The sequence below is a fragment of the Rhinatrema bivittatum genome, chromosome 6 (genome assembly GCF_901001135.1).
Source record: "Rhinatrema bivittatum chromosome 6, aRhiBiv1.1, whole genome shotgun sequence".
NCBI lineage: Eukaryota > Metazoa > Chordata > Amphibia > Gymnophiona > Rhinatrematidae > Rhinatrema > Rhinatrema bivittatum.
Genome location: NC_042620.1, coordinates 97,913,870 through 97,940,910, shown reverse-complemented (window position 1 = coordinate 97,940,910; position 27,041 = coordinate 97,913,870). Strand labels below are relative to the sequence as shown.

General features: G+C 44.1%; 1 protein-coding gene across 13 annotated transcripts in view; it reads left to right on the top strand.

The window, feature by feature from the left end:
- The window catches only part of GRB14 (growth factor receptor bound protein 14), a 322,152-nt gene that overhangs the window by 85,091 nt on the left and 210,020 nt on the right, over nt 1–27,041 (top strand). For 12 of the 13 annotated variants that reach the window (XR_003857359.1, XR_003857354.1, XR_003857355.1 and 9 more), the window contains exons 3-5: nt 286–407; nt 4,322–4,396; nt 18,220–18,357. Coding sequence is in view for 7 of the 13 variants with exons in the window: in XM_029605622.1 (XP_029461482.1) it covers nt 286–407; nt 4,322–4,396; nt 18,220–18,357 (335 nt within the window). In the remaining 6 variants the exon portion in view is untranslated. Of the gene's footprint in view, nt 1–285; nt 408–1,220; nt 1,338–4,321; nt 4,397–18,219; nt 18,358–27,041 lie in introns of those variants that run through there. The other variant, XM_029605627.1, reaches the window with a different exon arrangement.

Genomic DNA, 27,041 nt, shown 5'->3' with positions numbered 1-27,041 from the left:
CCTGGACTGGAATCGTATTCCAAAATCTCCACAACTCCAAACTCTTCTCCCCCTCTCATGTGGGAGCAGGGGTTTTATATCACTATTTCACACCTCTCAGTGGAGTGGTGCTCCTCCTTATATACTGACTTCATGGGCCACCCAGGTCTGGTGAGACCCTTATACTGATAGCACATCTGTCATGCTTGTGAAGGGCAAGGACATTTTCCAAGGGGCAGAAAATGGGCATACCCACTACAATGGCAGCAAAAAGAACTGTTTCGGTACATCATTTTTGTTTTACAGAAAGAATAATAGAAGACCATGAACTGGTGATTGAATTACAATCAAACTGGGGAATGGAAGATGAAAACAGATTGTATTTTAGAAAGAATTATGCAAAGTATGAGTTTTTTAAGAACCCAATGGTAAGTCAAAACAATAACTTAAAAGTATGGTATAAAAGTAAGTATGAATCGGCAAATTAAATTAAGGACACCATAAAATGTGATAGTTCTTAGAATTTAGGTCTCCTGTAGACTCTACAACAAATTGAAAAGGCCCACAAACACCTTATGTTATCCACGTTGCCTATTTAGGCAACACCTGTGGATTCATTGAGCTCTTCCTTCTCCTGGACTGGTGCTCTATTTGAGACTATAGAATGGAGCTGTGATCAGAAATGCAGACTGCCTTAGATACAATTCTAAAACAGAAAATCAAAAAAATAAAAGGGCAAATTTTCAGAGGGCCACACACGTAAAAATCAGAACTTATGCATGTGGCCGGGTCCGGCCATGCACGTAAGTCCCAATACATGCACAAGTATCAGGCTCTGAAAAAAGGGTGGGCTGGGTGTGGGGTCTGGGCGGGACGGAGGCCGGCCGGGACAGCGGCTAATGGCAGCCGACCGGAACGCAGAAACTACTTCTACGAAGGGACGAAGGGGTCAAATTTCAAACAGTCTAGCCTGACTAACGTCAGGAATTAGGCAGCTAGATTAGTCCCTTTGAAAACTGATCAGAGCTGAGCAGCACTAGGCAGCTAAATTTAGCAGCTTTAGAAGTAGGGTGGCTGGCTCTGGAAGCATTCCCAGGATTGGGAGGAGTGAGGTGGGGAAGTATATTTAGTACTAGGTAACCAAGTTTTGCAGTCTAACAAGGTGATACTGTGCACATTTTCTCTCATGCATATTCATCGTGGATATCCTGAAAACCTGACTGGCTGGGGGGGTCCTCCAGGACAGGTTTGGGAAATACTGCCCGAGCATGCATGCTAAACTGAGTTCAGAAGATGTTATCAGATACACATTATAATTGGCGTGTACCAGCAGGTGAATGAAGGAAGACCATATGCAAGTGAGTATTTAGTGGGCATGTAATAGTGGGATATACCCTTCTCCACTTAGTTTACTATCTGAGGGCTGTCTAAAGCCTACAGATTAACACCTGCCTTGGACCTACTGTTAATTTGTTAGTTTGAATTCTGCTATGCAAAATCCCCCATGCTAAATGGCATAAAGTGATAGGGCCAATTAGCACAGGGGATTTCATCATACCGAGCCCTGGTCAAGAGCACCTCCACTCCAGAGGAGTGCCTGCCTTGACGTATCATGGTACTCCTAAATGACAGCAGGGCTCTGCCACCAAATCAAAGCATATGGCACCGTCCCCACCCAGACTCCAACAAGGCCCTGATCCCCCTCCCATCCCTTCTTGATATAGACTTACTTTTCTGAAGGCCAGCCTTACTAGAGGGATGTGAGTGCTCTCCCAGTGGTACTCATGTAGCGGACACTGGATGGTGCCAGGCTGCACTTTATCCCATTCTTCTTAGGGGGACAGAGCAGTGTTTCCCAGTCCTCTCCTGCAGGCACACCTATCCAGTCAGGTTTTCAGGACTGCCACTATGAATGGATATAGTTTTGCATACACTGAGTCTCTAATGTTTGCAAATCTAGTGTCTAATGCACTAGCCAGATGTGCCACCAAAAGAGGATTGGGAAACTTTGCAATAGAGCTCAGAGGGGTGGAGGTCTGCATTTGTTTTAAGATAAACAGTTTTTCAGGATGAAAAAATCTATTTTCGGTTTATTCTGAATGGAATGAACCACAAATAGACTTACCCCAAAATATCTATAAAAAAAAAAAAAAGGCCAACATACGATCATAAAAGAAAATACAGGCACCATTTTGTTGAAGTTAAACTTGGCACCAGTCTTAAAGCTGGCTGGTACCATTTTTAAAGAGCAAGCCAGTGGAACAGGAAAGATTGGAGATCGCTTCTGCTCTTTGTGCAGAACAAGACCCCCCATGGAAGGGATAAGTGTGAGAGAGAAGACTCCTGCTATTTTGCAAGGGCAAAGAGCTGAGGGGTTCAGTGAAGACAAAGTTGGACTTGGCTGAGACCAGCCTGGGAAGGCCCTGGTCCTGGTCCCAAATTCTTGGCAGGGATGAGGATAGGCCCAGGGAGGCTCTGGGACCCGAGAAAGCAGCAGGAAGGCCCAGGGATGCCCCATTTTAGGTTTTGTTTTGAGGATTTTTAAAAATTGAAAGGCAATTTTTAAAAGCCCTGAGTATGCCAAAACCAGAAGATACATGCACAAGTCGGGGTGGCCCGCACTGAATGGATTTTAAAAGCTGCCTGAGGACCTGCATATTTCCTGCTGCCTGCACAAGTAAAAAGTTTCTAAAAGGGAGCAGAGCTTGGGCATAGTCTGAGTGGGGCATGAGCATGTCAGGACCTGGCCAAGAGATGTGCACATAAATACTTATGCGACCTTGCGCGCTGGAGTCCCATACCATGTAAATTTACTTCTGCTATGGATGGCGTGTAAGTAGTAAAACAAAAAAATACAGTCAAGGCAATGGGGTTTTAAGGGTCAGGGCAAACAGAGGGAAGGGTGGCTATTAAAACATATGTGCTTATATGCACACATGTTATAAAATGGATGCGTCTCTGGGTGCAGGTCGACAACACGCACAAATGTGCGCCCATGCGTGTGTTTACAAGTCACCATCCCTATGTTTAGTTTTGTTTGGTAAACTAACCAAAGTGAAATAAACTTTATACAAAAGGTGTTTGACAAAGTCCCTCATGAAAGGCTTCTAAGAAAACTAATAAGTCAAGGGATAGGAGACAATGTCCTTTAGTGGATTGCAAACTTGTTTAAAGACAGGAAACAGAGATTGGGATTAAATGGTCTGTTTTCACAGTGGAAAAACATAAGCAATGGAACGCCTCGGGAAGCCGTACTTGGATCTGTGCTTTTTAATATATTTATAAATAATCTGGAAAGAGGTACAAGTGAGGTAATCAAATTTGCAGATGATGCAAAATTATTCAGAGAAGTTAAAGCACAAGAGGACTGTGATACGTTGCAGGAGGATCTTGCGAGACTGCAAGACTGGGTGTCCATTTGGCAGATGAAATATTATGTGGACAAGTACAAGGTGATGCATATAGGGAAAAATAATCGATGCTGTAATTACACAATGTTAGGTTCCATATTAGGAGTTACCATCCAGGAAAAAGATCTGGGCATTATAGTTGATATTACATTGAAATCACCTTAGTGTGCTGCAGCAGTCAAAAAACAGACAGAATATTAAGAATTATTAGGAAGGGAATGGCAAATAAAACAGAGGATGTCATAATGCCTCTGTATCACTCCATGTTAGACTGCACCTAGGTTACTGCATGCAATTCTGGTTGCTGCATCTTGAAAAAGATGTAGTTGCACTGGAGAAAGTGCAGAGAGAGGCAACCAAAATGATAAAGGGCATGGAAAGGCTGCCCTATGAGGAAAGGCTAAAGAGGTTAGGGCTGTTCAGCTTGGAGAAGAGATGGCTGAGGGGGGATATGATAGAGGTCTATAAAATCATGGAAAGACTTGAATGGGTAAATGTGAAACTGCTATTAATCAATAGGGAATAGCTGGCATTAGTAGCATGGGATCTATTTAATGGTTGGGTTCTTGCCAGGTAGTTGTGACTTGGATTGGCCACTGTTGGAAACAGGATGCTGGGCTTGATGGACCCTTGGTCTGACCCAGTATGGCATATCTTTTGTACTTATGTTCAAACCTGCACATCCCAAATAAAAAAGTAATAGATGTAATATTTTAACTATGTATCTTTTCTATGTGAAAAGAAATAAAGACAAAATATTCATTATAGCTAGTTAGATGTTTTGGTTATTTTAGCTGGAAATACAAAGTGTTTTAGTTTTATGACATTGCTTTAAATGTATGTGCTCAGATGTCTGCTGGAGCTCATTGAAAATATACTTTATGTATTGTGTTAGCTGGCTTATAGATTTCAATAATATTTGTACTTTAAAGAACTTTTTTCCAGATCAAATGGTGCTGTTCTCCCGTGAGACCAATAGCGCAATAACTCATGCAGAAATATTACAGGTATGTAGTACTGTAGAAGGCTAAAGTATGCAAAAAGAATTAAAATGTGAAAAATAAGGGAATATTGCCTTATCAATATGTTACTAATTCTGTGTATTTTGATTCTAAAGAATAGGTGACAGGTTTTGATATAGTTAAAAACACATCTAACCCTATCCCCTTTCCTCTCTTAATACCAAAAGTAATAAATTGCCTTCGGAGCTTGTTAAACTTTAGAAGCTAAGCTAAGCAGGATCAAACTTGGCTGCTACCTGCATTTGGGACCACCAGGGAGGACTAGATGCTGTTGGTTATAAAAGCTAATAGTAATCCTCTGCAGTATTCTCCCAAACTGTGACCTCAGGCAGTGTGGTGAAGCCATGGCAACCAGAGAGGTGAAAAAACTAACCAAATGCAAGCTCCTTTATTTAACATGGACATTACAATTGTGATAAGTGTCTGCATTCTGATGTGAACTTACCCCTCTAAAAGAAACAGTGTATGAACATACTGTTGCACAGAGCTAACGTCATTTCTTGAGTATACTTCAACTCAGGCATGATATCCTCCTTTATGTGATTATTCTGTTGTGGTAGCATAACATTTTAACGTCAGTGAAAGACACGATGCATAAAAGGTACTACATATAGTACCATGCACCAAGATGTTCAATCTGATCAAATATTGCAAAGTTGACCACAGGTTTGCTTTGAAGAGCACTCTTGAAAATAATATAGGTATTGCAGGGGTCATCTGAAATTTAATACACAAAATGATAACTTTGTGGATGACAAAAAAATAAACCCAGATAGTTATGCCGCATAAATATATGCAAATGGTTTGAAGATGAATCAAGCGGATTTCAGCCTCGTTTGAATTGGTAAAAGGAGGTTGTTATTCACAATCTAGCTAACTTGGGCCTAGAGGCACTAAGCCACAATGTTTTATTGCAGGAGGGGAGTTCCCACCATTGGCAAACACTGTGGGACAAAAGAATACGGTGCACGGCCCTTTAACGTGATGGTGACCCCAATCTGAGGGACTGCCATCACTGTAGAGGACTGCTGGCCCGAAAAAGAAAGTCATGGCAAACAGGGAGGTAGAGCAGGGGGTAAGGGCTGATCCCCCATATCCACTTGAGGCCACATGTAGGTGCGCGGTCATGGCCCCTCTCCCCCCCCCCAAATCAAAATAGTCCTGGCCCCTCCACTCTCCCCAAAGTGTAAAACATAAATAATAGAGTCTTGGCCCCTTATGATCCCCCCCCCCCCCCAAGTCAACAATGGAGTCCCGACCCCTTCCTTCCCACCCCCAAGCATGGCTGGCACAATCCACTATGCAAGCTGTGCACTTGCACAGGGTGACAGCTTTGAGGGGATGGTGGTCTGGGGACACTTTTAGGCTCTTCTACGTTGCGGATGGCCTGGAGCCTTTTCATTACTAAGGCTGCTGGTGGGTTGGATTCTACCAGGCAGCCCTGCAGCCTCTGCTCCATTTTGTCAAGGAGGAAGAGCCTGGGAAGGGGAAAGAGGCAGGGAGTGACTGGATAAGAGGGCAGGAGAAGGAAGAAATTTGGGAAAGCATAGCAAAAAGTAAGAAGAGGGGAGGAAAGAGCAGGGGAGGGAAAGGCCGAGAAGATCCTCTATAGGAAGGGGGAGGGGAAAAAGCTAAGGTAATGAAGAAAGAGGATGAGAAGGGGGGAAAAACTAAGATAGTGACTCAGGGGTGAGAAGAATATTTAGAGAGACAAGGATGCAGGAAGAAATGAAGTAATGTGAGAAGAGGGGGGGATATCTAGAGAGAGGGAGGGAAGAAGGAGGGGGAAAAAACCAAGATAGTGGGGGAAAGGGGAGGAATTGCTGAGTTAGTGAGACTGTGGGCTGCCCGGTGGCCCCCAACCCACCAACAGCCAAAGTGGAAGGGAGACCACCTTGTGATCCTGACTCGATGGAAGTCAAAGTGAAGAGGTGGGCCCAGGGCTGCTGGGGGAGAAAGTGGAAGAAAACAAGGTGAGGCCCATGTGTGAGAGAGAGAGCATATGCGTGTGTGTGTGTGAGACACAGGAGGCACATGCAAGAGAGGTAGTTTGTGTGTGGGAGAGTGCGTGAGTGAGAGGAAGTATGTCAGTGTGTATGAACATATATGTGAGAAGGAGCATATATGTAGGTGTGCACGCTTCATGTGTAGAAGAGAAAAGACTGTGTACATCTGAGCACGAAGGTATGAGTGCATGAGCATAAATATATGTTTGAGAAAAAGTGTGTAGGAATATATGAGAGAGAGGAGAAAGTTTGTGTGCTTCAACACACCCACTAACCAACAATCTCAGGATGACTAGAAACTGAAATGTACTAGGTATGGAGAGTGGGAGGGTTTGTTTTTTTAATCCTTTTTAGTTGAAATTATTTGGTGTTATTTGATATGTCTGCTGTTTTGAAATAGTTTACTGGTTTTTAATTATTGGATTTTTATTCTTCTGTCTTGAAATATTTATTTTCGTAATGAATGTTTTACATTGTTCTTGCATTGTTGCACTGTATTCAGAGTCTGGCTTGTTGCGTTTTACAGCTCTCTTTTTTTTCTGCACATTTTTCTTTATACTTTACAGTCTTTTTTTTTTATTCTGTATTTGGTGATGGTCTGTCTGTTTTCTGCATGTGTGACCAAGGTGAGGTATTCTACTAGCATGTAGTTTCTGTGTAGGGATCTGTAGCAGCCTGGCTTGTTTTGTTTTCCTAATAAGATATATATTGGTATTTTTGGACTTAGTGTAATATTTGCAGCATTATTTTTTCATAGATAAGATTTTTATTGTTTGAATGCTGGCAGTTAGTGCTGATTTAGTATAGGAGGTTTACTATATTATAATTGTTCGGTTTTGGCTTTCTGAGGGTCAATCCCACATCCAACATGTGTTACAATAAGCCTAATACTATATGGGTATTTTTGCAGGGTTTTCTGGTTGGTGCCACAGCAGTACATGTAAACATGATATACAGGTTGCTGTAAGTGTGCTCTGAATGTTCCTTTTAATGTAAAATCTCTTATTATAAATAATTTTTAAGCGTATGTGTGTGTGTGTGGAGGGTTGGGGTGGGGCTTTGAAGTTTGCCTAGAACATCTAATACCCTTCCATTGGTCATGGGTTCCAAAGGAGAGGGGGCGGACCTGGGTAGGGAGGAATATCGGACTTTAAAGTTTAGTTTTCTGGAGGGAGATGAATGAACATTGGGACATTGGGGGGGGGGGGGAGCAGCACAGTAATTGTTGGCATAGAGCTGCAAAAAAAAAAAAAAAAAAGCTAGCACTGGCCCTGCCCCAAATCAAAATTAGTGGCCCAGGCCCCCTTACCCATACCCATCTCCTTCCCCCCCAGAAGCAACAAAATAAAAAAAATTAGGATGCAGGCCTCTATCCCCATCCCCCCATCCCCCCATCCGCTAACCCCTCTCCCACACCCCACAACCTTCAAGTGGATGCTGTGTCAGGTGAGAGCCTCAGGACCCACATTAGGGTCCCGAGCCTCCCGCCTCACATTTACCATTTTTCAAAAAGGTGTAGATATTTTATCATGGCTAACCACCTTCTAAGTCAGCCACTATACAATATTTGCATGGGATTGCATGGGATTGCATGGGATTGCATATGCATGACCTTCTTTGCATGCACTTGCATTATTTATGAATGCAAAATGAATGCAAAGAAGGTCATTGTAATAGGGGAAGGAACCTGGGCGGGGAGAAGCAAAATATTGCGTATATTGCATGATATACTACCGCGGTTTGATGTATCTCCCTGTTGGGGAGTTCATTGGACAAATGTTTGTTATAATTCCCCCCTCTCTCACACACTAGTGAATTTCATCTAAGAAATTGTTGCCTGCACAAAATTTACTGCATAAAATAGGCAGCTCTGGAGGCATTCCTGGGGCACTGCAAAACTTTATCCAGTCAGTGTTGAAGGCCTGTCCTAATGTTATTTGGATAACTCTATCCGGGCATATTCAGTGGAAGACTACTCCTGGTAAGTTCTGCTGAATATCTGGATAAAGTTACCCAGATAGGTTTATCCAGATATCATTTCTGCTCACTTCTGTGGATATCTTATCTCTACTTCTCCACCACTATCCTACTACTCCAATTCACTCCCATTGACTGTGCGCTATACAGTCTGCCGCTTTTATGATTTCCCAGGCTTGGCTCTGCCAATCTACTCTGGGGGGGGGGGGGGGGAGAATAGAAGTGGTCCATTATGTTTCCTGGGCTTATATAAAAGAAAAATTAAGCCCTAGCTGAGACTGAGAACCACTAACCCAAAGGTGAACAGCTCCAGATGGAATCTTGCTTTCTCTTGTAGAGCCAGAGCTAGAGCAAGGGTATTAGGTGCCATAGACAAACCTTATAGCCTTGCATACACTCCAGGTCCCAACCTTCCCACTAACAGTTAAAAATAATGCATTTATAGTAACAGATTTTACATGAAAAAAATGCATTCAAAGTACAGTTAGTCTTCTAAGGTAAAAATATCACTTACAACATGCATGTACTGTGTAGTACCAACCACAAAACTATGTGAAAAAAGACACCTGCAACCATTTGGTATTATTTATTTTATTTATTTTTAGATTTTTATATACCGGTGTTCCTATATGAAATAAAGATCACATCGGTTTACATTGAAACAGAACATGAAAATTGCCAAAAGGCATTACATAGAACAAGGTTATGAAACAAGGTTATGGTATTAGGCCTGTTGTAAAGTGTGTTGGGTGCAGTCTCAGCTTCAGAGAGTTTTGAGTAACCTGAGTACAATATAGTACAACTCCTATATGAAAACAGCACTAATTGCAAGTGCTCAAACAGTAACAACGCTAATTATGTAAAGGCAACACTGCAAATATTACACCAGGTTCTAAAACACCAACACACCTGCTACTAGGAAAACAGAACAAATCTAGCTGTTATAGGTCCCTACACAGAAACTGCACACGAGCAGAATACCTCACCTCAGTCACACCTGCAGAACACAGACAGACCCTCACCAAATACAGAATAGATAGTATAAATAGTAACATCCAGGCAAAACCCATAGCAAGCTAGACTCCGTATGCAGTGCAACAATGGAAAAATAGAAATATCATTCTTCATTAAATGTCAAATAAAATCAAGAAATATAAAACATTAATCATAATAATACCATACTCATATAAAGAAGAAATATTTTAAAGCAGCTAAAGAATAGAGCATCTAATGATTAAAAATATATAACATTGTTTTTTAAATTTCCTAAACATCAATAAAATATTTCAGAACAGAAGACACATCAAATAACACCCAATAAATAAAACTAAGGCTAAAGAAAACCCTTTGTTCTCCATATCTGAGTACTATATCGATTTCCAGTCATCCTTAGATTGTCATGGATTAGTCAGAGATGGGAAGAATACATAAACTTTCTCCTCTCTCTCATATATTCACATATTCATTCTCATACACCTCCCTTATATTCTCTCACACACATGCTCGCTGGCTCATGTGCTTTCTCTCACGCATGCTTACTATGTCAAACAATCACACACATGTTCACATTCTGGCTCAGAGTCGTTCAGTGACTCACTCTTGCTCACATATACATGCTTACTCATTCTCTCTTATACTCACATACATGCCTACTGTCTTAAACATATGCTCATTGGCTAGCTTGTTCTCTTTGCTCTCACATATGTTCACTGGCTGATTTGCGCTCTCGCATGCTTTGGAAACTACAACAAGTCCAACTCTGTTATGCAGTGCAACAATGGAAAAACAGAATCATTCCTTACAAACCAACAAGCAATGATATGTCAAAACAGATGAAAAACATCCAATAATTAGAAAAATGCACATATATATTTTCTAATATTTCCCAAACACTAAGGGGTCCATATTCAGCCGCTGAGCAGCTAGTAAAGTTAGCCAGATATACCTATCTGGCTAATTTAACTGAGATAATCAGCGGTTCGGCAGCACCGCTGAATATACCCGGTCATCTTAAAGTTAGCTGTATAGGTGTATCTGGCTAGCTTTAGACCAGCCCTACAGTGTGGCTAGAGTTAGCCAATTAGGTTAATCGGATAACCGAATATCAGTGTTATCTGGTTAACCTAACTGGATAATTCCTCTCCTCCCGGGAATGTCTATTGCTCGCCCCTGGAACACCCTCAACTTAACTGGCTATATTCTAACTGGCTATATTCTAGCTGGATAAATATCTGGCTAGAATATAGCCAGTTAAGATATTTAAAACAGGAACTTAGCCATTTAGATAACCTTTTAGTTATCTATCTAATTGACTTTTGAATATCTATCCCCAATATTTTAAAACAGCAAACACATGAAATAAGTCCTAAAAATGTAAAATAATAGGATTAAAAAATGTCCAGCTCGCCATACCTGGAATCTTTTGATTTGCAGTCATCCAGAGATTGTTGTGGATTGGCAGAAGGGGGGGGGGGGCAACACAAAATGTATCTTCTCTTTCTCCCACTCGCATACAAACATTGTCAAACATACAGGTTCTCTCTCACACTCACATATACAGGCTGTCTCTCACATACAGGCTGTTATGTACACACAGGCTCTTTCACTCACATAAATATACAGGCTCTCATACAAACATATGCAGACTCTCTTTCATATCCACATGCAGGCTCTCTACCTACATACATATGCAGGCTCTCTCTCTCTTTTATATACATATGCAAGTTCTCTCATACATACTCAGGCTCTATCTCTCTCACTCGCATACACATGCAAGCTTTTTCTCTCTCACTCACATACACATGCAGGTGCTCTCTCTCATACACATGCAGGTTCTCTTATGCACAGGCATGCTCTTCCAAGCACATGCAGACTCTCTCTCTCTCTCTCCTTCGTGCAGCCCCTGAGGAAAGCCCACACGCTCCTATCCCGTCTGACTTAGTGAATTCTACAGAGAATTAAATCAAACCACCCCATCCGACTGATACTCTGCAACACTCCCTACAAGACTGATTACGACTTCCACGTACTACATCCCGACCACTTGGCTCAAATTAGCCGCCTCAACTCAGGCCTAAAGAGAGCTCTCGAACTCACTTGCAACATCACTCCTCGAAGCTCCCCTAGCAACTCCTCACTAGCAGAACGGTCTATATCTACCCCTCTAAAATGTACCCCATCAAGTGGTGCCCACTTCCCATACCCACAATTCCCTACACACCCAAACTTAAAACCAGCAAACCCAGGATTCTAGGTTTACGTCACCAAAGACTGCTCCCAATCATGACATCCCCAATCGCCCAATCCCTAGGGCTCACTCTTTTCACCCTAACCCTATTTAACGCCCAATCTATTACAAAAAAAATTCATCTTCTTAACGACCACCTGATTGACAACAACCCAGACCTCTGCGCCATTACCGAAACGTGGTTGAAACCCTCGGACTCAGTCCTACTAAACCACCTCCCCAACCAACTCTATGATATCCACTCAATTCCCAGATTCAAAAAAAGGGGAGGAGGCCTACTACTAGCAGCAAAAAAGGGACTTGGACTCTCCCATCAACTGTCCCCCAGAATCAGTAACCTAGAAACAGCACTCTTCAACTCGGACCATCTCCAAATTGCCCTGGTCTACTCTCCCCCAGGAACCTTAGACTCCGATCCATCTCCACTTATCGAATTCACAGCTAAACATCTCAAGAGGGACAAACCAGCAATCCTACTAGGAGATTTTAATCTCCATGTGGACACCCTTCCACGATCCCACAACTGTGACATCCTACTGACAGCTCTCAACCAATTGGGCTTCAGCCAGATTGTCAATGGTTCCACACATAAAGCAGGTCACACATTAGACCTGATTTTCCTCAATGATGGCCTATCAGCTGCCGCTATACCTTCCTGTGTCCCAATTCCATGGTCAGATCACTATAGTATTTCCGCCGAACTCCAAATCATTGATCTCCCGAGAACTGTTCCCCCGACAACCATATTACAATACAGGAAACCGTGCGCCACAGATTTCCTCAGCAATCAGCTTTCAAAAGAACTGGAACGACTTGATCTCTCTGACGCACCCTCAGCCATTAACTCATGGATCAAGATAACCAGCGAGGTTGCCGATCAATCCTGCCCAATCATTACTAAAGCCTCTAAGCCACCCCAAGCCAACAGAAATCCATGGTACACCCCAGATCTTAAAAACATCAAACAAAAACTCCGCAACAAAGAGCTCCAATGGCGCAAGACCCCATCTACCAACTCTCTCTTAATCTACAAAACCCACCTCAATACATACAGGTCTGCCATTCTCAAAGCAAAAAAAGATTTTTTCGCCAAAAAAATCCACAACTTCTCATTCGACTCTAAAGCATTATTTTCTATCGTATCATCTCTTACAAAACCCTCGCCCCCTATCATCCCAGATGAGCAAGCCTCCTGTAAAGCCAACGAACTCGCTATCTACTTTGACAACAAGATATCTAATCTACTCAAACCATTCGCCTCATCTCAACCTACAACACTTCCTTTCAGCTCCACTCTTCCTAATAGGAGCTTTAGCCTTACAACATTTGAGACCCCTTCCGTAATGGAGATCGTAAACATCCTTAAAAAGCTAAAACCTTCTTCTCACCCGTTGGACGCCATACCCTCCAATCTCCTACTCTCCATTCCTAACACAATCTCTCAATCGTTAGCAGACATCATCAATTGCTCTCTAACACAAGGCAAGGTTCCAGATCAATTAAAGCTAGCCATTCTAAAACCTTTACTAAAAAAACCTAACCTTCCTTCAACTGATCCTGCCAACTACCGTCCAATAGCCAATCTTCCCCTGATCTCAAGAGTGATGGAAAGATTTGTAAATAAGCAACTGTCTGATTACCTTGAAGAGAACAACATACTCTCCCCATTCCAGTTCGGATTCAGAAAATCACAAAATACTGAAGCCCTACTCACATCACTATCTGACACCATCCTTCTCAACCTGGAAAAAAAACAACCCTACCTTCTCGTTCTACTCGACTTATCCGCCGCCTTCGATACGGTTAACCACTCCATCTTACTGGAACGCCTAACAGACATCGGCATCCAAGGTGAGGCACATGAATGGTTCAAATCTTTCCTTGAAGACAGATTCTATAAGGTCAGAATTAATAATAAAGAATCTCTCCCAATCAAATCAAACAGAGGAGTCCCACAAGGTTCATCCCTCTCCCCGACGCTCTTCAACATCTATCTACTACCTCTCTGTCATCTACTCGCCAACCTCAAACTAACATACTACATTTTCGCCGACGACGTTCAAATTCTTCTTCCTATCACTGAATCCCTGCAAAAAACCTGGGCACACTGGAATTGCTGCTTACAATCTATCACCAACCTGCTCACCAACCTCAACCTCATCCTTAACTCAAATAAGACAGAAATCCTTATCATTTCGCCAGATGAAAAACACAATCTCATCAATCCACAAAGCACACCACAACCCACTAATACACTCATAAATCACACCTCTTCCGTCAGAGACCTTGGGGTGCGGCTTGACAACCTATTCAACCTAAAATCTTTCATCCACAATACAACCAAGGAATGTTTCTATAAACTGCAAGTCCTCAAAAATCTGAAACCTCTTCTACACTTCAGTGACTTCAGGCTTGTAGTCCAGTCTCTCATCCTTACAAAATTAGATTACTGCAACTCTCTTCTCCTAGGCCTCCCTGCTATATCTACCAAACCTTTACAGATGGTCCAGAATGCTGCAGCAAGACTTCTCACAAATTCAAACAAAAGAGCACACATCACACCCATACTCCAAAGTCTTCACTGGCTTCCCATAAAACACAGGATCACCTTCAAAACACTAATGATGATTCACAAGGACATCCACGGCATCGCCCACCTCAAATTAAGCTCTCAACTCCGCATTCAAACTTCTGCTAGACCTATTAGAAACGCCTACAAAGGAGCCCTATACGCACCACCGATCAAAACCACTTTAAGAAAACGCGCCATGTCCACAGCCGGGCCCAACCTTTGGAATTCGTTACCACCCGAGCTTCGCCAAGAACCCTCTCTCCAAAATTTTAAAAAACACCTTAAAACATGGCTCTTCAGACAAGCCTTTCCTGAATCTCAACATTACTCTGACACGGGTCAAAAGACATAACATGACACAAGGTAACCTCAGGACATAAGACATATCAGGACTTTAAGGAGACACTTGAGCACCCATCTCTTCCGTACCATACTCTTTAAGGAGTCACCCGACCCTCAAGGATCTTAGGAGACTTGATCACCCTTTACTCCCACATCATATCCCGTTAATCTTGTTCTAATGCCTCACTCCCTTCCTGCCTACATACTCCTCCTTCCCTCCACCACTCAGTCTTACTCTCATAGCTACCTTATGCCCTATGCTACCACCACGCCTTATCCACTATGCAGCTGCACAATGACACTTCATTAAACGTATTTTGATATTACGCATACAGTCGCCCCAGTTGTTGTTCCCCTATTTATATATATTATGTTACTCTATGATGAAGCATTTCACTATATATTATTGTTGAACTGTTGACCTGTTCTATGTTTATTGTTTATTGCTCAATGTTCTATGTTCGATGTAACGCCATAGCCGCGACAGTTATGTTCAATTGTAAACCGATATGATTTGATAGCTTTGTTCAAGAATGTCGGTATAGAAAAATTCGAAATAAATAAATAAATAAATACACATACCCAATCGCTTATCATACTCACCCTCTATCTCCCTATTTCTTTTTGGCCTTGTCTAATGCCCTACTAGATAGTAAGCTGCTGCTTCTTGCTGGAGGGAAGATGGGAGGAGACCATACTAACAGTACTGTTCCAGAGGGGGGTGGCATATCCCCTGCAGAACTCTCTTGGGACTGTGGTGGGATGGGCTCCATTGCAGTCTCACTAAGCCAGTCTTCAGGCCACCGTGGATGGGCTCCATCATGGCCCCATAGGTCTCTCTCTTTTAGCCATGATGAAATGGGTTCCACCATTTCCTTGCTGAGCCATTCTTTAAGCCATAATGGGTGGGCTCTTTCACGGTCCTGCAGACCTCTCTTCTGGCCACCGACTCTTTCTTTGGGTCTGCAGCAACCCCTCTTCATTGGCTGCGACCAGGAAGCTGAGGAATCATATGACTAGAGAGACCGGCCCACCGGAGGATGCCCAGTCCCCTGATAAGCCAATCCACCCCTGCTGGTAGCTGTGGGAACAGCAGACTAGAACCCTCCAGGGAGAATCATGTTGGCTGTGAATTGCTGGGGAGGCAGTATTATTCCTATCCTCTAGTATTAATAGCTGGGACATACCCAGTGAAACTCTCATTGGTTCAAAGGGAATACTCATCTCTAGCTCTCATAGCACATCCTGTTTAAATCCCTAATCAGCAGAGAGTCTCTGCTAGCACATCAAATCCCTAATTCCCTGGCCCGGGTCTGTAAGAGTTACCTCAAATCCAGTAGAGCTGTCTTAGATCTAACTACTTGCTTGCCTGGTAAGGAAGTAGTCTTGAAAACATGTGTTTCTCCTGTATATTGTGAAACAGGAACCTGTGTTATGTTTCTTTAATTAAAGCTGTTTGTGAACTCTGCCTGATGTGTCTACACCCTGATCAGACTCTGACAACTGCCTTACTGAATATGGATCTCAACATGGGCAACCTAGATAACTGGACTCTCACTTGCCTTCATTGTCTTTTAGAAAAATAAGCCCACAGTCCCTTGACTAAAAATGGATAATGTTTCAAAATGAAAGAGTGTAGCATTATTCATATTCTACAGACATGTGACAACATTTGAGTCAAAGCCAACAAAAATAGAAGCCCACTTACCTCTGTAGCCCATCTACTATGTCCCATAAATTGTGCTTCCCCCAGGCCACCTCAGCCTGTAGGCACAGGTCAGCCAGATGCTACCACCATCTAGAGCCCTAGCTATATCCCAGATAGGAGCCAATACTAGGGGAGTGACTGCCACAATCACATCTGCAATTCCCAGAGTTTTCCTGAGTCTACCATTCCATCCACTTGGTTGGTCATCTAACACTGCCCTATGCAAAAACAGCTTGGGTATTCCACCACCCCAACCCCAGAAGCTGTGCCAAAAAAGTCATAAAATACAGGTAATTCGATTTGTTACAGGAAGGTGGAAAAGAGGGTTGCAAACTGCCGTGATCCCCTTCCTTTTGTAGTGTGCTCTGAAACAACACCCCAATACCCACGCTCTTATGGGGTATTGAAATCAATCTGCAGCAGAGATATTCCCATCATGGGATTCAAACTCCATGGGAACATTTCAAACAGATCACTCTTCCCATCCCCAGCTAAATCCTTATTATGGAAAGCAGCCAAAGGCCAGACTAGGCCCCCATGTTATCCTGGGCAGACCTGGACCCAACCTTAGCTGCCCCCTCTTCTTCCCAGAAATTTGAATTGTACTCAGATCTGTTTTGGAAATCCATCCAATTTTTTCAGTGCATCTGGGGAAAATATGAAGCAGATCCACCAAATCCAAAATGAATCCCTGATTCAAAGAAATCTGCTCTTGTACATCTGACATTGATTTTGCTGCAATGTGGATTTACATAAGAAAAAAAAAAAAAAGGTTTTTTGAACTTATTCAATGAATCTTCAAAATTTTTGCAGGTTGATTGATTATTTTCCACAAACCAATTTTAAGAAGTTTTTCTAACCCAAAGTCTACAATTACATGGGAATATATTTTGTATTTCCATCATGCTGCCAACTGTGTGCATATGTGTCTGTGAGAATCGAATACAGGAAATCCAAACTAAATACTAAAGGTCACTAACATGAATGTGAATACAACAAGCACATGCTAACCTAGGAGCAATCACAAACTTATACACCAACGTTAGATACAGGATTTTTGTGGTATCACATGCCATTTATAGAATCATCATTGCTATTGGTCTATATTAGAAAAGTTCTTTTGATTCCTCTGAAATAAATGATTGTGGCAGAAAAACACTGTAATAAAAGACTAATCTGAAGCAGGTCTAAAATTATTCCAGCTAACTTAGCGGGTTATAATGGAAAAATGACTTATCTGGCTATAATTTAGCTGGATAACTGTCTAATATCCCCAAACTTGCCATTTAGATGGATAACTGAAAGTTATCCATCTGAATGGCTTTTGAATATCTACCCCCTTATTTCTAGTAGAAAATATGTGCATATTTGTACAGAATGTTCTCTTTCCTCTGTGATTTACTGGAGCAAACTGAGTCCCTAGCTATTTTCTAAGTATTATTAGTCAGTTGTAAGATGGTCAACTGCAAATATTATATTATATACCATCATTCCAAATGATGATCACAATGGTTTACAACATGACATACATACACAATGACACAATGGTTTACAACATGATATACATAGAAGCTTATCCCTTCTCTATTAGATTCCAACAGGAGATTTCTGAAACTCAAATTAGTTAGAATTAGTTTCAAAGTTTTGGTCAAAAAGATTTGTTGGAACAACTCTTCTTCCTCTTGATAGAATTCAGAATAATTTCAATCCCTTCTGATTTTTTTTTTGTAATAAAACAAATGTTGTAAAATAGATCCAGGTGATGCAGGTCATGTAATAATGAAAACATATATGGTAAGGGACATGTCACAAAACCCCATTGCAATGTATATTAATTGGTTGAGGGGTTTTGTTTTGCAGAGGAGAGTAAAAGCATTCACTATTTATTTGCATCAAATGGAGGGACTCTTCCTCTTGACTAAAAGATAGTCATTGCAACTTTCATTTTGTTTATAGATGTTTCTCAGTTCAAGTGCATGCCCTGAAATTCACGGACATTTGTATACAAAAGAGCAGGGAAAGAAATCATGGAAAAAATTGTACTTTCTATTACGGAGATCTGGCTTATACTTTTCTATGAAAGGAACGTCAAAGGTAAGATAAATAAAAAAATAAAGAAATATTTATCACGATGCCTGTGTCTTTTGTAACACTAAATCAGAAAAGTCACCTAAGTGTATTCCATTGTACAGTACACTGTATAGTGTTATATAGTACAGTGCATTTTAAAATACATTAACTTAGAGGTGAATTTTCAAAAAATTATGCCTGTAAATAATAGCATACATATGTAGGTAGCCTCTACTTGTATATTCTCTATTTTATAAAAGTCAAAAAATGTGTGTATTTTCACTTTTATGATCAGATATACAAGTGTAAAGAAAGAGGTAGTCTAGGAGCATAAATTGCTGTTTTATAAGACACTACATATATATATTTGTCAACTTGTGTAATTTTACACCTGCTAATTGCCTGGCATAAGTGATATTAAATAGGTTTATTGTGTACTATTGGCTAAATGGGAGGTCTGGGTGAAATGAGGGAAGTTCAGGCTGAAGAACCAGGAGGATCTTGATGACCCGGAGAAGGACTGAGCAAACTGATAAACTAATTGGTAAAACTGATAATTTCCTTGTTGTGCACATGCTTTAAATACACCAACATGTGTAAATCCTGTAACCAGGGCATCCAGGAACAATCCACCCCTGACCGCTAAGTCAATAACACTCACAGGTCACAAGCAGATCATATTTCGCTTTGGAATGAATTAGCCACAGCTTTATTATTATTGTTGACAATATGAGATGCAACTTGGTGCTGAGCCTCAACTAACATTCACCTTCTAGCTCCCCACCCCACCCCCCTGTGAGTGTGTGTGTGTGTGTGTGTCCTGTGCCTGTCCTGCCCCATGCCTGTCCTGTGCCTGTGTATGTCCTGTCCTTCCAGACCACTTCTGCGGCCCTTGCTTTGGCCTAGATGAGGCGGATCAGATTCCTGACAGAGATAGCTCTCCTCCAAGGCCCGCTGTGTGTGTCTTAAGGCATTGACCTCTACTAAGCAGTCTGGAAACCTTCTAGGCTTGCTATCCATAAGAAGTTTCACCCTTGCTGAGCATCAGGACCATCCCCCTTTATTTCCCCAGAGGCTGCCACCCACTGCAACAAGGATATATGGGCTTAACACTCTTAAATTCCCCCTAACATCTAACATAACAAACTGTAACTTATGTAACACTCAAACTAATCAAGAATCAAGCCGTGAAGGGAGAGAGGGAGGGAAGATTCTATTGCTAGCAGCTAGAAGAAGTGGCTATCAAAGGGAGAGAGATGGCACAATTCTCTTCTTTATCACTAGACAAGACCTCCCCTCCCCCAGGCAGCCAGCTAATCAGGCCACATGCCGGCTAACTGCCCCAATGTCATCTCTGCGTGGCCACACAGCATGGGCACCATGCGGTTGGGGGAAGAGCTGTAACAATCATCACTCCCTCCCCCCGCCGACCATGAAGTTTGGTCGACCCCCCTCTCTTGGAGGAAGAACGATTGGCAAATGCCAGGGCGGATGGACAAGGAGGCACACTGAGGCAGCAGCTTGGGTGCCTCGTTATTGGTAGCATCTGTGCATTGTGGGCATTGCAGCCGCCCCTTAACTGGGGCATCTGGGAATCATCCACCCCTGACTGCTAAGTCAATAACAATTACAGATCACAAGCAGATTGTATTTAGCTTTGGAATGAATTGGCCAGAGCTTTATTATTATTGTTGACAGTATAACATACAACTCGGTGCTGAGTCTCAACTAACATTCACCTTCTAGATCCCAACTCTCCATCCTCCTGTGAGAGGGTCCTATGCCTGCCCTGTCCCAGGTGCAGGCTGAAGACTGTGAAAGTATTGTGCCCTTCTATGCTGCTTCTTCAGCCTTTGCTTCAACCTAGACGAGGCATATTGAATTCCTGGAAGAAGTAGCTCTCCTACAAGGCCTACCGAATGTCGCAAGGATTTGACCTTTACCATGCAGGCTGGGAACCACCCGGGCCTGTTATCCATAAGAAGTTTCACCGTGTGCTGGCCATCAGGACTGCCCCCCTTTTTCATTCCCCCAGAGGCTCAGACAACCGCCAAGGTAATCCTCTTGACGGGGAGTGTAAACACCCATTAAAGAGGCACGCTCCCAAGAATATTCTGCGGCCTAACCGAAAATAATACTCCATAATATTTTACGAACAGCATATAGAAATAACTCCATGCCCAGACCAGACAGATGTACCCCATCCATATTGAATAGTTCAGCATAGGAAACATGTCACACATGGTGTCCTCCCAATAGGACCACCACTTTGCCGATCGGGCAATTGATCCTGGCTATCCCTCTAGTCCACAGTCTGGAGTGAGCGAATTTGAAACAGGGCATAATCTCGGACCAGACTAGAATGGATTGTGGCAATTAAGATGAAATGAGTGCCAAGTCGCATGTCATGAATTTCATGAGATGCCGGCTTGTGATATTCTTGCCCATGTCCTTCTCTCCGAGGTGAGTAACTTGTACATCTAGGTAGTCAGAGGATAGTGCCAAGTCAGCTATCTGCTGCTGGAAAATGGCATCAATTCAGCCCAACACATGCCTGGTCTGCTGAACCACTGCACCCTCCATGTGTATCCGCTGCTAGCACCTCGACCTTGCAGCCAACCAGGCTGAACTGCTTTCTTTGTTCTGCGTATGGAGTAGCTGAGAAACCATACTATCAGAAATCCCCCATGGACTCCTAGGAGAGAAACAGATCAGTTAACAATGAGTCATAAATGTTCCAGTTGTACTGTCCTCACATCCTATATAGGAGATATAAGCTGTGGAATGCCACTGTCCAAGTTGATGTATTACTCTGAATAAGCCCCAGAAGTTACTACACTACTGGCAGCTCTAATTTGAAAGGAGTGCATGTCAAACTGATTAGGTGGCAAGCAAACTGCCTTAAGTGCCTGCTTAAAGACAGCTGTGAATTGGAAACAGCTATGAGGGAGAATATTTTTGGGCACTAGGAAATGATGTCCACTGACTGGTCAGAGCATTAGGTATGCCATCACGTTGGTGACTGGGCATGTAGAAAGACCGGGAACTGCCATCAGGGAAAGGCGCTAACCCCTACTACCCTGGTCAGTCTTAGAATGCCATATCAATATACGTAACGTATTGCCAGTGACAGACACTGCAGAAAGAGCCATACCACTTGAGTCAGCAACTCTGAAAGTGTTCGTCACCAGTTCCCCCAGCCTTAAGGCAGTGAAGAAGGTGACAGTAAATGCTGCTCATAAGAGAGCTGTCTCATATGGTGAACTGCTATCCTTGGGAGCTCCTGCCAAAGGTGTGCAAGTAAGACATGGGTAATTGTGCACCGCCCATTAATGTGGGGCCTCATGTAGCCAGACAGTCATTACCAACCTCACCATAAAGGAGGTTGTAGGGTTAGGCCAATTCCTGGCCTTGGCAAAGAAGGCCAAAGCTGCTAGCTTGGATTTAATGCTAGGGATGCTGGCTCTCTTAGCATCCAGGATGAATTCTTTCACCAAGGAGTCTGGGATAGCCCCTCCACCCCAACCTCTACCAGTTAAGAAGGAGATCACCACTTCAAATCCTCATGCATATGCTCTCCAGGTGGCAGGGGTAATAGACCATCCTAGCATGTCCCATCTGATCCACCTCCAGTGTCAACTCCCAGAACCAGGGCTACTTACAACGAGAAAGAGAATCCGCAGTCTCATTGTGGGTACCAGGGACATGACATGCTCTAGAAGCAATAATGAGTCGCAAACAAATCAGTACAAATTCATGGAGAAGTTCAGACACAAGGGGCATTTTGCGGACTCTGAATTAATTGCCTGTATGACCGCAGCTTTATCCTACCAGAAAACTACTCTCCTATAGCTCAAATGGCCACTCCAAATGTGTAGAGCTACCATGATAGGGAACAATTTCAGGAAAGTAATGCTCTGTGTGACACTCCATTCCAACCATCTCACAGGCCACAACTCCGTTGAAATACTCCAAGAAGCACAACTAGATAACCAAGTCCTCTTTAATGGCCCTGATGAAATGGATGTGGTAGTGATTGTGCCACATGTCAGATGTTGTCCCATAGGGATGACCCTGGTGGTAAAAGCCAGGCTACAATCAATCAGAGACCGCATCCAGTTCAACATAATCTTGAGCCTGCAGATATTGTCTTTGATCAGAGACTTGTTTGTCTCGAAGTAACTGAGACACCATCCATTCTGAATCTAGCTTAATGCCCAAGAAGATGAAGATTGTGGAAAGGGACTGGGATTTGTCTGAGTCAGTGGAATTACAAAGTTGCATGCACCCTCCTGAAAAAGCTGTTGCGCTAGAGGTGGACCCTTGGGCCGAGGTGGGGTTGATGCAACCCATAGGAGGGATCCTACGGGTCCCCACCGCCGGCAGGCAGAGTGGGCTGAAGGAAGGAGGCCAGCTGGCACTTCACCAATACTAGCCCTCGTTCCCCACGGGTTGAGACTTTGGGTACTGGGGCCGGCTGGACTTAGGTGGGCCTCCGTATGTCATCGTTGGTGGAAGGTCAGAGAGACCAGCCCAGAGACAGCAATAGTGGAGTGGAGAAGTCTGTACTGGATGAGGCGGAATCCCAGAGACCCAGGCGCCAATAGAACCAAAGTCAGACAGGGGGCGCCCGAGCAAGAACAGGCCGAAGCCTGAATAGGCCAAGTCCAGGACGTAGACTGAAGAGGCGTTGTAGAGCAATCTAGAGTCTGGGCTGGCTGAGATCAAGAAGTGGTGGCAAGACAAGGCTGAGGTCTGGCCAAGGAGAGAATCGGTAGTGTAGTCAAGCAATGCAAAGGTCTGGGCTTGGAGATAGTCAATAGTGTAGTCAGGCAATGCAGAGGTCCGGGCTTGGAGAGAGTCAATAGCGTAGTCAGGCAATGCAGAGGTCCGGGCTTGGAGAGGGTCAATGGTGTAGTTAGGCAAAGCAGAGATCATGTCCAAGAAAGCAATCTGAGAAGAGGTCAGGAACCAGGAACACAGGAGGATCACCAGGAGGTAACGAGTACATGACCAACGTGGAGACAAGTTGCAAAGGCAATCATTGGGAGATGAGCCTGGCCTTAAGGTATCGGAGCTCTGGCAACATCGTCATCTGGGGCTGCGGCCAGGTTCCTGCTGCGGGCCCTTCATAAGAGTCAGAGATGCGTGTGTGCGCCCCTAGGGATGGGTGTGGCGCTGTATAGCAGCGTCTCTCCACCGGCCACGCAGAGAGGCCCGACGCGGAGCACAGGAATCTGCAGCTGAAGCTGAGGCGCCGGGGGCAGCCCAAGGACAGAGCCGGTGGCCCACTGCCTCCAGGGATGAGGAACCAGGCACTGGATTAGCCAGAGAGAGGTGAGGGGGCCGAGCCATGGGTCTGCCTCGGCCGGCACTCGTAACAATAACTGAAATAGGTGGGAACAAAGAGTGGATCCCCCTGGTTCCACAGAGAAAATCATCAAGATAATAAATGACATTGTTGACTCCTGCATGCTGTGCGACCACCCAATGTAAGAACGTGCTGAGCATTTCAAAGTAAGCACATGAGATGGAACACCCCATTGGCATACATTTGTCGAAATAGGAGTCCCCTTTGAAATGAATTCCCAGTATGGAAAAGCAGTCCGTATGCACCAGCAGTAAGCAGAATGCAGACTTGATGTCTGCTTTTTCAATGACCGCACAGTTCCTTAACAGCATCAAGGTACCATCTAAAAAGGCATATTGAACCATGCATTCTTCTTGTGGTATGGAGGAATTCATAGAGTTACCTTTGGGATAAGATAGTTGTGTGCCAACCTATATTTTCCCAACTCCTCTTAAGGGACTATTGCCAATGGGGAAAGAAGCATGGTAGGGAAGGGTCTGGAAAGGAATGGACTGCAAATGCAGCCCAGCTACATTTCCTTTTGCAATTTATCCTTTATGGCCACTGCCAGTTGTCCTTTCTACCTGGAATGTGGCTGTCAGCAGGCCCATCATAAGGGATCTTGAAGCCATCTCAGAAACCGCAATGCAGCAACTCAGCAGTTCAGGGCTCCAGAGAATTAGAAAGTCATGACATCTGCCTCCCAGCGAACCAGGGTGGGGGCCCCCATGACTAGTTTAAGATTATTTACCAGCGCTGTTTCTGAGGGCACTTGACAAAGGGGTGGGGGTCTGCATATCTTGTGCACACATGTTTGAAATGACAGTTGGTAAGAGAGCAGTTGTTTCAATTATACCGCCAGCTCCCTCTGGCCTTTTGAATGCCACTAGCAGCTCCTTGAAAGGGGCACATCCCTTGTTTCATGTTGTTTGTCTTGAGGTCATGCACCTGCCTATACATGTGGGTAAGCCACAAATTGGTAACTTGCGTCCTCCATGTGACTTCGGGATTGCCAGCCATTTTTTCTGAAAGGGCTTCATCATATTTTAGTCATGCGAAGCCATCATACTGCTTATAAGCACATAATATTGCATCCATATAGGACCATAAGGCAAAAGTCTGTGACATGTCCAATCTGAAGACCACAGCAGCTAATTGTGCAAAAGATCTGGCCCAGTTAACCACATCCATTGGGATGGGCTCATGGGCTCTTCTTCCCTCCTTTGCTTGCGGTATGTTTGACCCTGTTTTCTATTTTCTATACCCCTGAAGTAAATGGAATATGCCAATATAATAGTGCCTCATGATTCTGTGATGCAGAGATCTGGAATAGTGTCCCATAACTTGGGATAATCTGTTGGGCCGATCCACTCATCAGAGTACTGACTCTGAACAGAAGACTCATGAGAGGAGCTAGAGCTCGAGGAGCCACTGAAGGAGCTTCCACTGTCAGATCTGGAGGAGTGCCTTCTAGGGATGTGAATCGTTTTTTGACGATTTAAAATATCGTCCGATATATTTTAAATCGTCAAAAATCGTTAGGGCCACGATACAATACCAATTCCCCCGATTTATCGTTAAAAAATCGTAAATCGGGGGAAGGGGGAGGGCAGGAAAACCGACACACTAAAACCCCCTAAAATCCACCCCCGACCCTTTAAATTAAATCCCCCACCCTCCCGAACCCCCCCCCAAATGCTTTAAATAACCTGGGGATCCAGCGGTGGTCCAGAACGGCGGCGGTCCGGAATGGCCCCCTCAATTGAATCCTGTTGTCTTCAGCCAGCGCCATTTTGCAAAATGGCCGTCGCAAAATGGCGGCGGCCATAGACAAAAACGATTCGACGGAGGAGGTCGTTCCGGACCCCCGCTGGACTTTTGGCAAGTCTTGTGGGGGTCAGGAGGCCCCCCCAAGCTGGCCAAAAGTTCCTGGGAGTCCAGCGGGGTTCAGGAAGCGATTTCTTGCTGCGAATCGTTTTCCGTACGGAAAATGGCGCCGGCAGGAGATCGACTGCAGGAGGTCGTTCAGCGGCGGTCCGGAACCCCCGCTGAACGACCTCCTGCAGTCGATCTCCTGCCGGCGCCATTTTCCGTACGGAAAACGATTCGCGGCAAGAAATCGCTTCCTGAACCCGCTGGACTCCCAGGAACTTTTGGCCAGCTTGGGGGGGCCTCCTGACCCCCACAAGACTTGCCAAAAGTCCAGCGGGGGTCCGGAACGACCTCCTGCGTCGAATCATTTTTGTCTATGGCCGCCGCCATTTTGCGGCGGCCATTTTGCAAAATGGCGCCGGCTGAAGACAACAGGATTCAATTGAGGGGGCCGTTCTGGACCGCCGCCGTTCTGGACCACCGCTGGATCCCCAGGTTATTTAAAGCATTTGGGGGGGGTTCGGGAGGGTGGGGGATTTAATTTAAAGGGTCGGGGGTGGGTTTTAGGGGGTTTTAGTGTGTCGGCTCACGATTTTAACGATTTTCACGATAGTTTACACACCCAAACGGCAACAATACTATTCCCTCCCCCTCCCAGCCGAAATCGATCGTTAAGACGATCGAGGACACGATTCACATCTCTAGTGCCTTCTAGTCCCCTGCCTGCATTGATCCTGAGTTTGGGAAGTGTTGTTACCTGGGCCCAAGGAGGACTGGCCATTTGACATCTGCCCAATAGGATTGCTAACCAAGGGTGGATCCAAATGCTGTTCCTGGGTACTCCCTGACTTGGGAGGGATGCAAGAACCTGCTTGCAATGATGCCGGGTTAGGGTTGAGTGCACACCTGCTGACATGGGATTGCTCCCTGCTTCCTCTGTGGCTCTGAAGAAGAAAAGAGAATCAGGACCAGAATGATTCCATGCTGACCCTCTGGAACACTCCTGCTCCAGTTTCCAGACACTGGCCATGCCTGCCTCGAACATTCATCTGGACAGGAAGTGGAATCATTTATAAGCCTGGAGAGAGCTTCAGCAACAGCCACTCCTGTCCCAGGGCTAGGGATGGTGAATACCGATAGTCATATTCCTGGCAGGTCCCCAGAGTGGTGGTGGTGGTGGTGGTTGGGGGGGGGAGGGGTCAAGTGCCACCCATGAGTATGGGAAATGAGCATGCCTATTGCGATTACGCCACCTTCTTTTGTGATCATATCTGGGGGACCACCGTAAATGGTGCTCATAATCATCCAGGGAGCTGGAGTCTCTGCGCCAACATAGTCAGCCAGAAAAATATATGGAACTCAACAGCTGAATATTGGCCCTTGTAGGTTTTGGCAATTTGACTAAATAGCCATTTCTTCTCTGCTTCCTTTGCTTTTTAAGTTCTCAAACTTAGCAGCATATACTACATGCAGCGTGAAGCAAATC